The following is a 13,692-nucleotide window of genomic DNA, read 5'->3' as shown; positions in this document are numbered from 1 at the left end:
TAAAGTTTTCAAAATAAACTCAATTATAATTATAAACACATCCTCATCTTTGTTGTATACGTCGTAATAATCTTTAACCACACGATTTAGTGTGACTTTAAACGTTATCAGTAAACTTTCACTCGGTTTTGACCACATATCAAATTTTATCATCTCTAGAAGATAATTGACCATGTATAATCCAAAGAAATCTCAATCTTTTAAGAGGAAAAGATTCTTCGTCGACACGCGGCAACTTAAGAAAAATAGTTTGACCGCATTAAATTTACTTTAGATTTCTTTCTCAAATTAAATTTTAAAAAGTCCTTATTTCAAAGTAAAGACAATATTAATTGATTAACAAAAAAACAGAAATTAATGATAAATTTGATTACTGAAATTTGCTAAAAAAACTGTAATTTTTTCTTTAGATTATTGTGAGTCAACAACTTTTCCAGTTTTGTATATAAATACTTCTTGCTAGCTTGTAGTCTCATATACTCATCATCAGTGTTTCTTTCAGTTCCAATCCTTATCCTCCCTTTCTTTTGAGTTGATTTTGTTACCTTGATCCCCAAACTACCATAAACCTTACTCTTCCCGTTCAATCCGCAGGTTAGTTAGTAACTACAAAATCACCTCTATCGATTTATCAAAATATCTTCTTTCGGTAACTCTTAAGTTTTAAAATTATAAATCTTTAATTTCTTATTTTCTCTGCAGCCATGGAAGCCGCTGGTCAGAAATACTCTGTTCTCGTGAAAACCGAAGTTCGTGATAAGATGATGGGAGAAATCAATCAGATCTCGGAATTCTTCTCGGTGTCAAAGTCTGATGCAACCGTGATCCTAGTCCGTCTCCGTTGGAACTCGTTCAAGGCTTCAGATCTTCTTGTTGACAACAAGGACAAGTTTCTGGCGGAGCTAGGGCTGGCTCGAGTTCCTATTTCCAACTCTTCTTCTGCAGGTCGTGAGACGACGACCCTTCCTGATGGTGATGGAGATTACTTAGTCTCCACGCCTTTTTGCTCACACAAGTTTTCAACAACTTGCTGGAGTGAATATCTCAACGATGCTCTGGTGAAGAACAAGGAGGAGACAGGACTCATCATCTCTTGCCTTAACCAAGGCTGTGTCGCCTCTGTTGGACCCGATACCATCGATAAACTGACTGACAGAGTGAAGGAGATGTACGAGGGATGGCTTCTCGAATCCTTCATGGAGTGCCATAAGGCAACCATCCAATGGTGTCCTGCATCGGATTGCAAATACGCCATACTGCTTGAGGATGATACTGATGAAGTTGATTTCGGTGTGGTCTGTTTGTGTGGCCACACCTTCTGTTGGACGTGTGGCCTTGAGTCACACCGCCCGGTGGACTGCAAGAAAGCATCAATTTGGTCGACGGACCTGTTGGATCAGTTAAGGACCGTTTCTTGGATCCATGCAAACACCAAACGCTGTCCCAACTGCAACATTCCTGTGCAGCAGAATGAGGATCCTGATTACAAGCTAATGGAGTGTATCTGCAGGTTTTTTTTTTTTTTTTTCATTTGTACGTTCAAAAACATGTGCAAAGATTAGATCTTTTAAACCCACATTAATGTTTTTCCTTACTGTTTATGAATCAGTTATAGCTTCTGTTGGGTCTGCTTACGCACGGCGCAAGAGCATAATGGGAACTGGAATTGTGTTCCAGTGGCTGGTCCAGTGGGGGAATCTTCTTCACGTGAACTGACTCAAATCTTCCGCCTGGATCTCTGGGAGGCACGCCAGAAGGAAATGGAGAAAGCTAAATCCAATCAGAAACTCGTAGAGGAGAAGTTCATTCCGTCACTAGAGGAGAGATGCGGAGTGAGCGAGCTGGACATAAGGACAATAAAAGAAGCAGAGATGCTAATTGTTCAGTGCAGGCAGGTACTGAAGTGGAGTTGTGTGTTCGAATACTACATGACGGAGGAGTACGGTAGCACGAAGATGCAGTACCTGCAACACCGACGAGATCTAGCGAGCGTAATGGTTTGGAATCACGAAATTACTCGACGTTGGGTTATATATAATGCCCTCGACGAAAGAAATTTCACTTGCGTAAAGCACAAGATGGAAACAAGTACAACAAACACTGGTAACTACTTCCATGGATTCGTCAAGAATCTTGAAGAAGGAATGCCAGAAGTACTGTATGGGGATCGACCGATCATTCGCTGGCTCTGCCATAAGTGCTTCTTTAGTAACAAATATGTTGATAAAGAGTGCCAGTTGTGCTATGTCCCTCGGGAATCTCCGGAATCTTCTCATGTGGCAGCTCCTGATGACCTACTGAGTCAACAGTAACGGACATGCCTTCAATTCATCAGTGGTTGATGATGATGATGCTGGTTTCGTTTTATGTTCTCTTGTGTCGTTGTTCCTTTTTTTGTCCTCCATGAGTTTGATTATCATCATCCATCATCGTATTTGGTTTAAGAGTCTTGTTGCATTGGTCTTTTTAATAAGTCGTTTGTTGTCGTTGTCGTTGTCGTCATGTTGTTAATTTTCTTGTGTTTTTCCTTGTTATAAAATTTCTTGTAACATGAAAAATGCAAATATAAAGAAACAATATGTGGTCCGTTTAAAACATGTCTTTGGATAAATAAAAAATCTATGGATGATTTACAACCATACATCTGTAACATGTTAAAAAAGTATAAAGATAATAAAATATGAGAAAATTATATAAAAAAAGAGTTTTTTCCCAACTTTTGTCCATATACACTTTTTTTAAAGTTTGGTTAAATAGATTTTAAGATATAAAAATATCAAATTATATCCTTAATTATATTTTCAGATAGAATTTGTAGATTTTTGTCTTCTGAAATTAAGAAAACAGCAAACTTAATCGAAATAATTTTGGGGCTCCATCTAGTGGACTTCATAATGGGTCTTGACAAATTAAGAAAAATTTCACTTTGTCTCGACAAAGTAAGCAAACAATTATGAGACAAAACCCTTTCGCCGTATTTCACCATCGTCACCACCGTCGTATCTCACCATCGTCACCATCTCACCGTCGTCTCTCTCCATCTTGACCATCTCACCGTCGTCTCTCTCCATCGTCACCATCTCTGTCCATCTTCACCATCTTCCGCCGATTCGATTTCTTCACCGTCTTCCGCCGTCTATCCATCTTCACTGTCTTCCGCTTTCTATCCATCGGCTTCTTAGTCGTTTTGGTGGTCTCCTCTTCACTATCTCAAGGTCAATCAACCTTTGTTAGTCTCCTCTTAGTCGGCTTCTTAGTCGTTTTGGTGGTTTTCATCAACCTTTTTATGCACCGGTCTTCATTAACGATAATCAATGGATCTCAGTTTGCATTAACTTCAGACTAAGAACAATTGAAGTCTTCGACTGTAATCAATACCAAAACAGAAGACACGTTGAGCCATTCGCTAGTGTCATCCCTCATCTTGTGAATGAGATTCACAAAAAGGTTGATGGAAAAGCTCCCTTGTTGACTCAATACGAGATCGTCCAGGTCCGTATGCCACCTAAATTAAATCGGTCAAATTGTGATTGTGGAGTTTATGCCCTGAAGTATATCGAGTGTCACATGCGTAATCTATCTTATGATTTAATTGACGATGAAAACATCAAGTAAGCTCGTATGAAGTTCGCAGTCGATCTTTGGTCAGCAGCAATGGATCCTGTACTAGCGGATCAAATGAAAACTTATGTGCGTCCAGTGTATGCGGCTGAGTTTGTAGACCTTTGCTAATTTTTAAGTCTCTTTATGGTTGTGATGAATGATGTTGTTTGATGGTATTGCTTTTAGACTTTTATAAGACTCATTTGTATTGAAAAACCTTGATGATGTTGCTTGTAGACTAATGTTAGACTCATATGTTTTGAAACAAACACACAAAGGGTATTAAGCATAACAACAAAACAGTTACCGGATTTAAATGTTTACCATTGATAAATGTCGAACTGATTTAAACCAGCTGCTGACCCGATTTAAATGTTGACCCGATGGAAACCAACCAATAACCCGATTTTTAATTTCATTATTTAGGGAAAAAAATAAATTAGGGATCTTCTTCTCCAATACTCTCTTCTTCTTCTTCTTCTTCTTTCTCAATACTTTCTTCTTCTTTATCGTTTCAACTGCCGGGAGCCATGAGCCAACTTTCTCCGGCTGGTTCGTCAGGGCTACCGTCGATAAGTTCTCAGGTTGGAGTTCCGTGTAGGTGCTGGTGTGGTGGAGAGATTACGATCTACACCTCAAAGACGGAAGAGAATCCCTGTCGAAGATTTTATAGATGTGTTGTTGGTGTGAAGGTAATCTACTTTTATCAGTCCTTATTCATCATAATAGCTGAATTTAATTATTTATTGTTATCAAATCAATGATTTTAGGAGAAGAAGGAGAAACACATGTTCCGTTGGGTTGATGATGCTCTTCTAGAGGAGATTAGGATGATTGAAAGCAAACATAACCAACTCTTAGAGGATCTAAAAAAATGGTATCAAACAATGTGGAGCTCCAAAAGGAAATGGTGAAGGAGATGGTGGATGAGATGGAAGAAAAGGTGAAGAAGAATATGATTGAGATCATGAGACAAGAGCTAATGGTTGCAAAAGAGAGTATGCAGAAGTCAAACAAGAAAGATGATATGATGTTTTTGGTTTCTGTATTTTGTTGTTATGCTTAAGACCCTTTGTTAGTCTGTTTCTGTGTACTCTGGTTTTAATGAAAGTTGGATTGAAATCAACACCATCAAGGAATTTCAAAACAACTGAGTCTTATATTAATCTTAAATCAACACCATCAAGGAATTTCAAAACACATGAGTCTTATATTAATCTAAATTCAAAACCATCAAACACAATCATTCATCAGACCTCCTCTGCCGTGAAACACAACCCAAAAGCTACCTGAAAACAGTTAGAGTACCGTAAATATCAATGAAATCCACTTAAAATTTAAAAACATGAATCTTAAGTTGATGCACAAACCATTTTCATATCACGATATCACATATCGTTTTGTTATGCCCTTCTTTGCCACAACGCCTACACTTATGTCTCTTTGACCCTTGTGAGTTTTGTGATGATTTTATCTTGTCTTCAGCGGATTCATATCTTCTTTTTCTGCGCTGTCCAGGATGTCTTCTTGTTTCAGGTGGTCGAACTTTTGCGTCTTCAACATGTTGTGGGACTCGTCATTCTTCTTCAGGAACACCTATTGGATTAATAGTGTCCTCATATTGCGATCTCCATGCGGTAGTGGTATACACATCATCAACATAAGGATATAGATCCCTGCCTATATCAAAAGCTGCTTTTATAGCATGTCTACAAGGGATTTTTTGGATGCTGAACTTTCCACATGAACAAGTCCTTCTTTCTAAGTCAACAATGTAGTCTACTCCATTACCTTTAACCTGCAACATGGATCTGCTCATCGGATAACCGTTCATGAATTTACCTTTCTCTATTCTTCTTGAAATCTTATTCTCCACCTCAACAATTAAAGGATCTTTTTGCTTTGCACTTAACTCTCTACTCTCATAAAACCAGCGTGTCATCATTTCTCTGATGCTGTCTAACAAAGGAATTATTGGATACTCTCAGGGTGACGTCAAAGCTGCATTGATTGACTCAGCCGCATTGTTGGTGTTAATGTCATATCTAAAACCCGGAAAATGACAGCGAGCCCATTTTCTCACATCGGCTTCCTCTAGATAACTTCCAATAGCAGGACTAATATTGTTGATTCGCGCAAACTCTTTATCAAACTCAGCAACTCTATAAGCTTTTGACGCTTTTGCAACCATACCAGCGACACCTCTGCCCTTATTATATGTTATCACATTACTAATCTAGTGGTGGATGCAAATACCATGTTTAGCCAATGGGTAGATGTTTCTAATTGATTTAGCAATCGATGTATGTCTATTTGACACAAATGATAAACCTTCTTCATCAGCTATAACCATCTTAAGTTGCATAAAAAACCACTCCCATGAACAATCATTCTCAGAATCAGCAATTCCAAATGCGATTGGATACAAATTGGGGTTACCATCTACAGCTGTAGCAACTAGTAGAACTCCTTTGTATTTATTCTTCAAAAATGTTCCATCAACTACTATCACTTTCCGCATTTCCTTGTAGAACCATCTTCTTGATTGACCAAAGGAAATAAATAGATATTTGAATCTTCCATCAAATTCAATTTCGTAATTCGTGAACGTACCAGAATCCGCTTCTTGTAGCATGTGCAAGTATTTTGGTATCTTAGCATAACTTTTCTCAGGAATTCCTTTAACTTTGTTAACAGCATACTCTCGAGACTCCCAAGCTTGGTGATATGTTAGATCACAGCCGTACCTTGAATGAATAATATTAATTATATCAACCGGTTTAGGACCTTTCTTCACACCCTCATAGCTTTGCTTAATGAGATGTCCAATTGTTCTTGCAGATGGAGTCCTACAAAATGATTTTTTTTGAAGGAGCACATGTATGGTTACCCACAAACTTGTTGATTTTGAAATATGTAGACGGTTGTAAACACTCAGCCCGGAGCCTCCAATTACAAGCACTCTCAATGCAGCGTATACACCACCATCTCTTATCAGATTTTGTAATCCTGTAGTCGTAGTTATATTTCATTGCATACATTTCCATAGTAGCCTGTAAAGCTTCCTTATTCCAACTTTGAACCAGCAACATCACCAAAATTAGCATCAGTAGGCTTTTCTAATACAACATCAGTCGGCTTATGTGAAATCCTTGAAATAGTACCTACTGATTTTCCCATATCAACTCCCACATCATCACCATCACTTGGTTCCTTATTCAGATCGAACGGGACTTTACTCCTATCATCATCAACTATTCCTTTGAACGTAACACACAACCGAATCATGTTTTTCCTTTTCAGATATGCAAGAAATTTTTTCATTCCTCTATCATTAGTCAATACAACAGGAGGAGAATCAACTTTAACCTCTGTGGATAAATAACTGAATTTCACATCAAACATACTTTGCTCTATTTCATAGTCTTCTGAAACCATCACCTTCAACTCTTCAAGAGACGTAGTGGGTTGCAAAGTCAGTAATCTCGCACGTTTTTCTTCATCATCAATAAATCTCCACTCTTTGTTGGCATCCAGTGTACATACACCACAAGTAATGTAGATTTGCATCATAAACAAGTAAGAGAAGTTTTCGTGAGATATGATAATGATTTCATGGAAGGTGGAAGGTGGAAGAGATGGTAAACAATGATCGTAATGTCGAATGTCAATTTTTCCTGTTTTTGTGTTTCTTCTAAAGAAATTTAGAATCCACATTCTAAAACATATTAGAACATATCTAAACAATAAATACAGAATCGTAACCATAAATTTCGATAATTCAAAAAATATTCACTTTCCTTATTTAGTTGATTTTCTTTCTATTTCTAGATTATTCTAAGTTATACATATTATAATTCTAAATTGTTTAGGGTATATCTTCTACTTCTTTTAGTATACATGGTAAAACGTAGAAAATATATTCTGAATTGATGTAGAATGAAGAAAAATGTAGAATACATATTCTTAATTTGGTAGAACATACAAAATTCAGGTTCTGATTTTTTTAGAACAAATTTTCCCTCTAAACTTCGTAGAACATGTACAAACTGTAGAATGAATAATCTAAATGTTTCGGAACTTCAAAAAATCGTAGAAAGTATTTTCTGAATAATTTAGACCAGAAATTATCAATTTACAAACTGATTTTTGACACTCAAAACAAATTTTTGCACAGTTATATACTAACATAATTTTACTGTTTATTTTTTGGTTTAAACTCTTCAAAATTTCAATATATTTGCTAGTAGGTAAATTTTCGTCACAATTGACAATCTAAAAAAAATAAGTGCATATAGACAAAAGTTGGGAAAAAGCTCGTTATTTTTATAATTTTCCATTAAAATATCCAGTGGCTGAGAAAATTTAACGGTTACAGTTCTGCAACAGTATCTTCCTTTTTGTACATCCACACTGACTCTGAGACTGACCAATTTCGTCGAACACCTTCTTCTCATGTCAGTGAGCAAGCTTCCACATCTCTCACATGGCGGCGTTCACAGTCACACTTCCGATTTCTTCAATTTCACCAACGAACCAGTGGTTTTGAGTGTATTGCTCCCATGTCCCTCACGGATCCGAGTATTCTCGGCTATTTCCACCACCGGGATTGGCGGCGCCGGGGTCGCTAAGTGCCACGGAACGAGACACAGCGGCGCCGGTGGTAGTAGAGGTGATAACGGGTTGAGGAGAGAGAGCGGATTAGGTTTCGATGAGAGAGGAGAGAGGATAGTGCGTTGTGAGGTTGATGTGGTCTCTTGGAGGGAGCGGAGGATAAGAGGCGAAATCTGGGTCGATTCTGATTCTCAATCCGTTTGGAATGTTCTTACGGACTACGAGCGCCTTGCTGATTTCGTACCCAATCTCGTTTGTAGGTACTTTACGATCGCTTTGGTGATTTCATATAGAATTCTTCAGAGTAATCTGTAAAGATCCAATTTTTTTGTAGTCTGGTTGTGCTTAGAATGCTTTCTAGTGATTACACTGACTCTACTTCTCCTTGTTGAGTACTGATAGATGCTCTTCTGTGTCTTCCAAGTTCAAACAGTTTTGCTTTTGCTTCAGATGTTGTTGTGATTGTCTCTTGCTGCTGAAACAAGTTTTTACAGATGTATGTATATATGTGTATGTATGTTGGAATTGGTGAGGTTAACATGGCTTTGATGGTTGTTGTTTCAACTTCTAGTGGGAGAATTCCTTGTCCACATCCAGGACGTATATGGCTGGAGCAACGAGGTCTTCAAAGAGCTTTGTATTGGCATATTGAGGCTCGTGTTGTCCTCGATCTCCATGAGTGTCTAGATTCCGTGAGTACTCTGATGAGCTTTTAATTTTCTCTTGCCCTAATGGTTGGGATTTGGGATCTTGTTTATACGTATGTTTGAGCTTTTGAAACGAATCAAGAGGTTGCCTTTACACTGTATGGCCTGTAATCATGATTTAATAGGGAATTGCCTGCTCCCTACTTTCTTTAGATCCTTAATCTTAAACTGTTACAAGTTCAATAACAAAGAATCATAGTGAGGTTTACTTGCTAGAAAATCAAAATTTCATTGTTCTAATGCTCGTCTGGTCCTCTTTTAACCTGCTTGGCACTCTTTGAATCGGATATATTTCTCAGGATTAGTTAAATATATATGATGTGGTCTTAGATTACCTTGTTTCTCACTCCATACATGTCTATTAATGTTGTCTCATGCTCTTTTCCGTTTTATGATCGTTTTAGCCAAATGGCCGTGAGCTTCACTTCTCTATGGTAGATGGTGATTTCAAAAAGTTTGAGGGAAAGTGGTCTGTGAAATCTGGTATCAGGTACACTCAGTAATCCCCGTAAAAAGTTTGTGTGCACATCCTAAAATCATTTAAATCCTTTATATATGCGTATCAGAGAAGCTGTTTCTGTAAACAAACTGTTATGCATTTCAAAACATTTATTTTTCTCTTTCTTCAGGTCCATAGGAACTGTCTTGTCTTACGAAGTAAACGTCATTCCAAGATTTAACTTCCCTGCCATTTTCTTAGAGAGGATAATCAGATCAGATCTTCCTGTAAATCTCCGAGCCGTAGCTCGCCAAGCTGAGAAAATTTATAAAGACTGCGGAAAGCCGTCAATAATAGAAGATTTGTTGGGTAGAACATTTTCACAGCTGGCCCCTTCTCATGGTATTGAGTTTGATAGTCTTGCTACTGAGAGATCTGTTGCCTCCAGTATTGGATCATTATCTCATTTAAATGAATTGAACAATAATTGGAGTGTTTATGGGAAAGTATGCAAGCTTGATAAACCTTGCACCGTGGACGAAGTTCATCTTCGTAGGTTTGATGGTCTATTGGTAAGTAGTAGGTTCCAAAACTTCCTATACATATAAAAAAACGTTCCCCATCTTTTCTGGTTATTAATCAGTGGTTTATTTCTTGGATGAAGGAAAATGGAGGTGTTCACCGTTGTGCTGTTGCTAGTATAACAGTTAAAGCTTCTGTTTGTGAAGTTTGGAAAGTTTTAACTTCTTATGAGAGTCTTCCAGAGTGAGTAATTTATCAATTTGGGGATTCACTTTTCTGACCTTGAGGAGGATTTTATTGCCAACCTTACTTCTGTGTTAGTCTTCTTCAAATATTGGCTGTGTTGGCTTATATATCTCTTGTTCATTTGCATTTTATTGTTTATGAATTCATCAGGATAGTTCCAAATCTGGCAATCAGCAAGATTTTGTCACGTGAAAACAATAAAGTCCGAATACTTCAGGTATGAGCATTCTCATTCACGGTAACCTTTGAACCAAATTTGGATTGGATTAGATGAATGCATTGGAAAGTATATGACCTGAAGAGATGGACTTGGGTTCGTCTCTTATTTGTGGATGCGAGGCTGCACCCAAATATGAACTTATAATTTGCTCGTCCATGATTCAGAAAGACTCTGCATTTAGTGCCGTTTTGAAGATCAAAATTCTGACACTGGCCAAAGCCAAGGTTTCTATCTTGGTTTCAAAAAAATCTATAACTAAACCGAGTTCTGTTTGCAGGAAGGATGCAAAGGCCTGCTTTACATGGTGCTTCATGCGAGAGCTGTTCTCGATTTGCATGAGATTCGTGAGCAGGAAATCAGATTTGAGCAGGTTGAAGGAGACTTTGATTCGCTTGAAGGGAAATGGATTTTTGAACAACTAGGAAGTCACCACACACTTCTCAAGTATACCGTGGAGTCTAAAGTGCGAAAAGATACATTTCTTTCCGAAGCAATCATGGAAGAGGTTTGATTAACAGTTGCATATTATATTCAGTGTCAACTTCTTCTTCTTTTTTGTTTTCCTATTGTAACGATGCTCTCTCTGAAATTTTTCAGGTAATATATGAAGATCTCCCGTCAAATTTATGCGCTATTCGTGATTACATAGAGAAAAGAGGAGAGAAATATTCAGAATCTTGTAAACTGGAGACATGTCAAGTTTCAGAGGAAACATGTTCTTCATCTGGTGCCACATCGGTTGAGACAATTTACAATAATGATGATGGTACAGATCAAACTAAGCAGAGACGGAGGATTCCCGGTCTGCAAAGAGACATCGAAGTCTTGAAATCAGAGATTCTCAAGTTCATATCAGAACATGGACAAGAAGGATTCATGCCCATGAGAAAGCAGCTTCGGTTACATGGAAGAGTTGACATTGAAAAATCGATTACAAAAATGGGTGGATTTAGGAGAGTAGCTCTGATGATGAATCTTGCACTTGCTTATAAACACCGGAAACCGAAAGGATATTGGGACAATCTTGAAAACTTGCAAGAAGAGGTAAGTTTTTCGACATATTTCTCAAGTTAAAACCATTGCATTGTATGGTGTTTACACGAGCTTCTCCCTCTGCATGTGTTATCAGATAGGAAGATTTCAACAGAGTTGGGGAATGGATCCATCATTTATGCCGAGCAGGAAATCGTTTGAACGCGCAGGTACATACAGAAAACTCAATAAAAGCTTCGTGTGTTCCGTGATAGTCAGCTCATTGGTCTTTTGTTTCAGGTCGTTATGACATTGCGCGGGCGCTCGAGAAATGGGGAGGACTACACGAAGTGTCTCGTCTTTTAGCATTGAACGTGAGACATCCAAACAGACAGCTAAATTCTCGTAAAGACAATGGTAACACAACACAGAAAACTGAATCTATTCATACCAATTTAGACTCGAAGGTTAATGAGAAACATAATCCTTATGTCTCTCAAGACACAGAGAAATGGTTGTATAATCTTAAAGATCTTGATATCAATTGGGTTCAGTAAAACCTTTATGTACATAATAAGTACATTTCATTATTTGTGTAGTCTTATACTCGCAAAGAATAACATGTATTTATGTAAATTGAAAACAGTGTATTTATATAATAATCTCAAGTTTTCAGTCCTCAACTATTGAACCAGTAGTGCAATGCTATTTTATTTTTCTTTGGTGTTTATATTTCCCATAGATGGATTAAATTTAAAATAAGTGTGAGAGAGCACAGAACAGTAAGGAGGATAATAGCAAGAAACAAAGAAGTAAAAGGCAAGTCAATGAACTTTGATAGTGATGGTTTTAAGAAAGAAAAAAAAGTCCCGTCATTGTCTTCAATGTGAAATGAAATTACACGTAATTAGAAACAAACTTTTTTCTAGGTTTTAGATTATATTACAGAAACCAAGTTGCAGAGGTCGTGACTCCTGACTGAAGAGAGAGAGGGTAAAGAAAAGAGTTTGGATGTGAACTGTGATGTGAAATGGAAGAAAATCAAAATTTAAAGGAAACAAAAGACAGTAGAAAGCATAAAATACATGCATAAATCTAAAAAATAATAACATTGACGACAAACTATCCGAAAATCTTTTCATATGTAGATTAATAAAAAGAAGGAAATATATTTACAACATTTTTTCATATGTATATTAATAAAGGCTTCAAGAGAAATGATTAAAATGTGTAGCTTTCCACTTCAGAGCCTACAAATAGTCAACAAAACCTACATATTTCACAAGAATTCTATCCAAGAAGATTGACAAAAAAAAAAGAAGTAAGAATGTGATATATGTCGGTTGGGGGGAATGAAGCCTGGTCCGAGAATCATTTAGGCTTTTCATTCTTTTAAAATGACTTAATCTAATGATCTTCTTGATGACCTCGAGCCAGACAACATTCCTCTCAACCATAAACCAAAAAAAAGAAAGAAGAGAACTTCATGGAAGCAGACAGAAGAGAGATGAAGAAGAAGAAGCTAAATAGGGGTATGTGAGAGACGAAAGTGTATATGTAAGAGAGAGGAGCAAATTCAATGACCACAAGACTTAAATTTTCATATTTACTTCTTTTACATTAATTCAGTAAATTTTGGTTACAGTCTTCTTAATATAGTATGTGAAGAGTTGCCTGATATAGAATTTACAGGGAAATCCAGAGTTGTAAAGATAAAACATACAATTGTACATTATATAGTTGTTTATTAATTTTCCTTCTTTTCCGAGGCCAACAGTAGTTAATCGCTCTATATTTTGTTAGTTATAATTGCTTTACTATTTTTTAGTTCTATTCTATGTGGTAAACGAGATCCAAACATTGTAAAATATAGTGGTATAACTATATATATATATACTGATATATAGACAAAAAAATGTAACATAATGGTTTTTTGTCTTAAAAGTGTGAATTGGAGTTAATTCGAAACAAGTACCGACCGTGGTTTCCATCTCATTAATTATTGTCTTATTCTTAGTTTGTACCCCTCTCAATGTACCCCCTCCTACGTACAACGTACTTGTCCTGTTCTTTTATTCTAAATAACAAGAAAAACATATTTCAAAACTATGTTTCATGTAACTTGTTTATAAATAGATGTGTGTTTATATCTTTGTATATATGGATGTATTGGGTTATATATGTGGTTCATGACGACTTCATGGACATATGAATTGATTGTTGTGAAAATGACAAATCATTGTTTTGGTCCTTACCTCGGTACGTCCAAATTTTTCCTATACTAGATCGCTTTGTAAATTTTACGTACAAGGACTATTTTAAAATTCAACTATAAAACATTTTTTTTTCTTTATTATTAGTCAGCAACT

The 13,692-nt window shown here is 36.8% G+C and overlaps 3 protein-coding genes across 4 annotated transcripts; 2 read left to right on the top strand and 1 right to left on the bottom strand.

The window, feature by feature from the left end:
- Positions 1 to 394: 394 nt before the first annotated feature.
- LOC104734907 (putative E3 ubiquitin-protein ligase ARI16) lies at positions 395 to 2,597 on the top strand. Its single transcript, XM_010454589.3, has 3 exons — positions 395 to 594; positions 703 to 1,510; positions 1,610 to 2,597. Exons 2-3 carry the CDS (start codon positions 705 to 707, stop codon positions 2,310 to 2,312), a joined length of 1,509 nt encoding a protein of 502 aa, XP_010452891.1. The 5' UTR covers positions 395 to 594; positions 703 to 704; the 3' UTR covers positions 2,313 to 2,597.
- A 2,582-nt stretch (positions 2,598 to 5,179) lies between these two features.
- On the bottom strand, positions 5,180 to 5,545 carry LOC104737900 (uncharacterized). The gene has a single exon (XM_010458151.1). It carries the CDS (start codon positions 5,543 to 5,545, stop codon positions 5,180 to 5,182), a length of 366 nt encoding a protein of 121 aa, XP_010456453.1.
- Positions 5,546 to 7,866: 2,321 nt separating this feature from the next.
- Positions 7,867 to 12,006, top strand: LOC104734906 (uncharacterized). Of its 2 annotated transcripts, none has more exons than XM_010454588.3 (10): positions 7,867 to 8,477; positions 8,789 to 8,909; positions 9,329 to 9,414; positions 9,554 to 9,935; positions 10,028 to 10,128; positions 10,282 to 10,348; positions 10,629 to 10,856; positions 10,949 to 11,395; positions 11,481 to 11,553; positions 11,624 to 12,006. In XM_010454588.3, exons 1-10 carry the CDS (start codon positions 8,059 to 8,061, stop codon positions 11,878 to 11,880), a joined length of 2,181 nt encoding a protein of 726 aa, XP_010452890.2. In that variant the 5' UTR covers positions 7,867 to 8,058; the 3' UTR covers positions 11,881 to 12,006. The 2 variants fall into 2 exon arrangements, with proteins under 2 accessions (XP_010452890.2, XP_087337189.1); XM_087481063.1 differs by having other exon boundaries at positions 7,957 to 8,473.
- Positions 12,007 to 13,692: the final 1,686 nt, after the last annotated feature.

This window comes from Camelina sativa, chromosome 13 (assembly GCF_030686135.1).
Source record: "Camelina sativa cultivar CO46 ecotype springtype chromosome 13, ASM3068613v1".
In the NCBI taxonomy this organism is placed as follows: Eukaryota; Viridiplantae; Streptophyta; class Magnoliopsida; order Brassicales; family Brassicaceae; genus Camelina; species Camelina sativa.
This window is presented reverse-complemented; position numbering and strand designations above follow the sequence as displayed.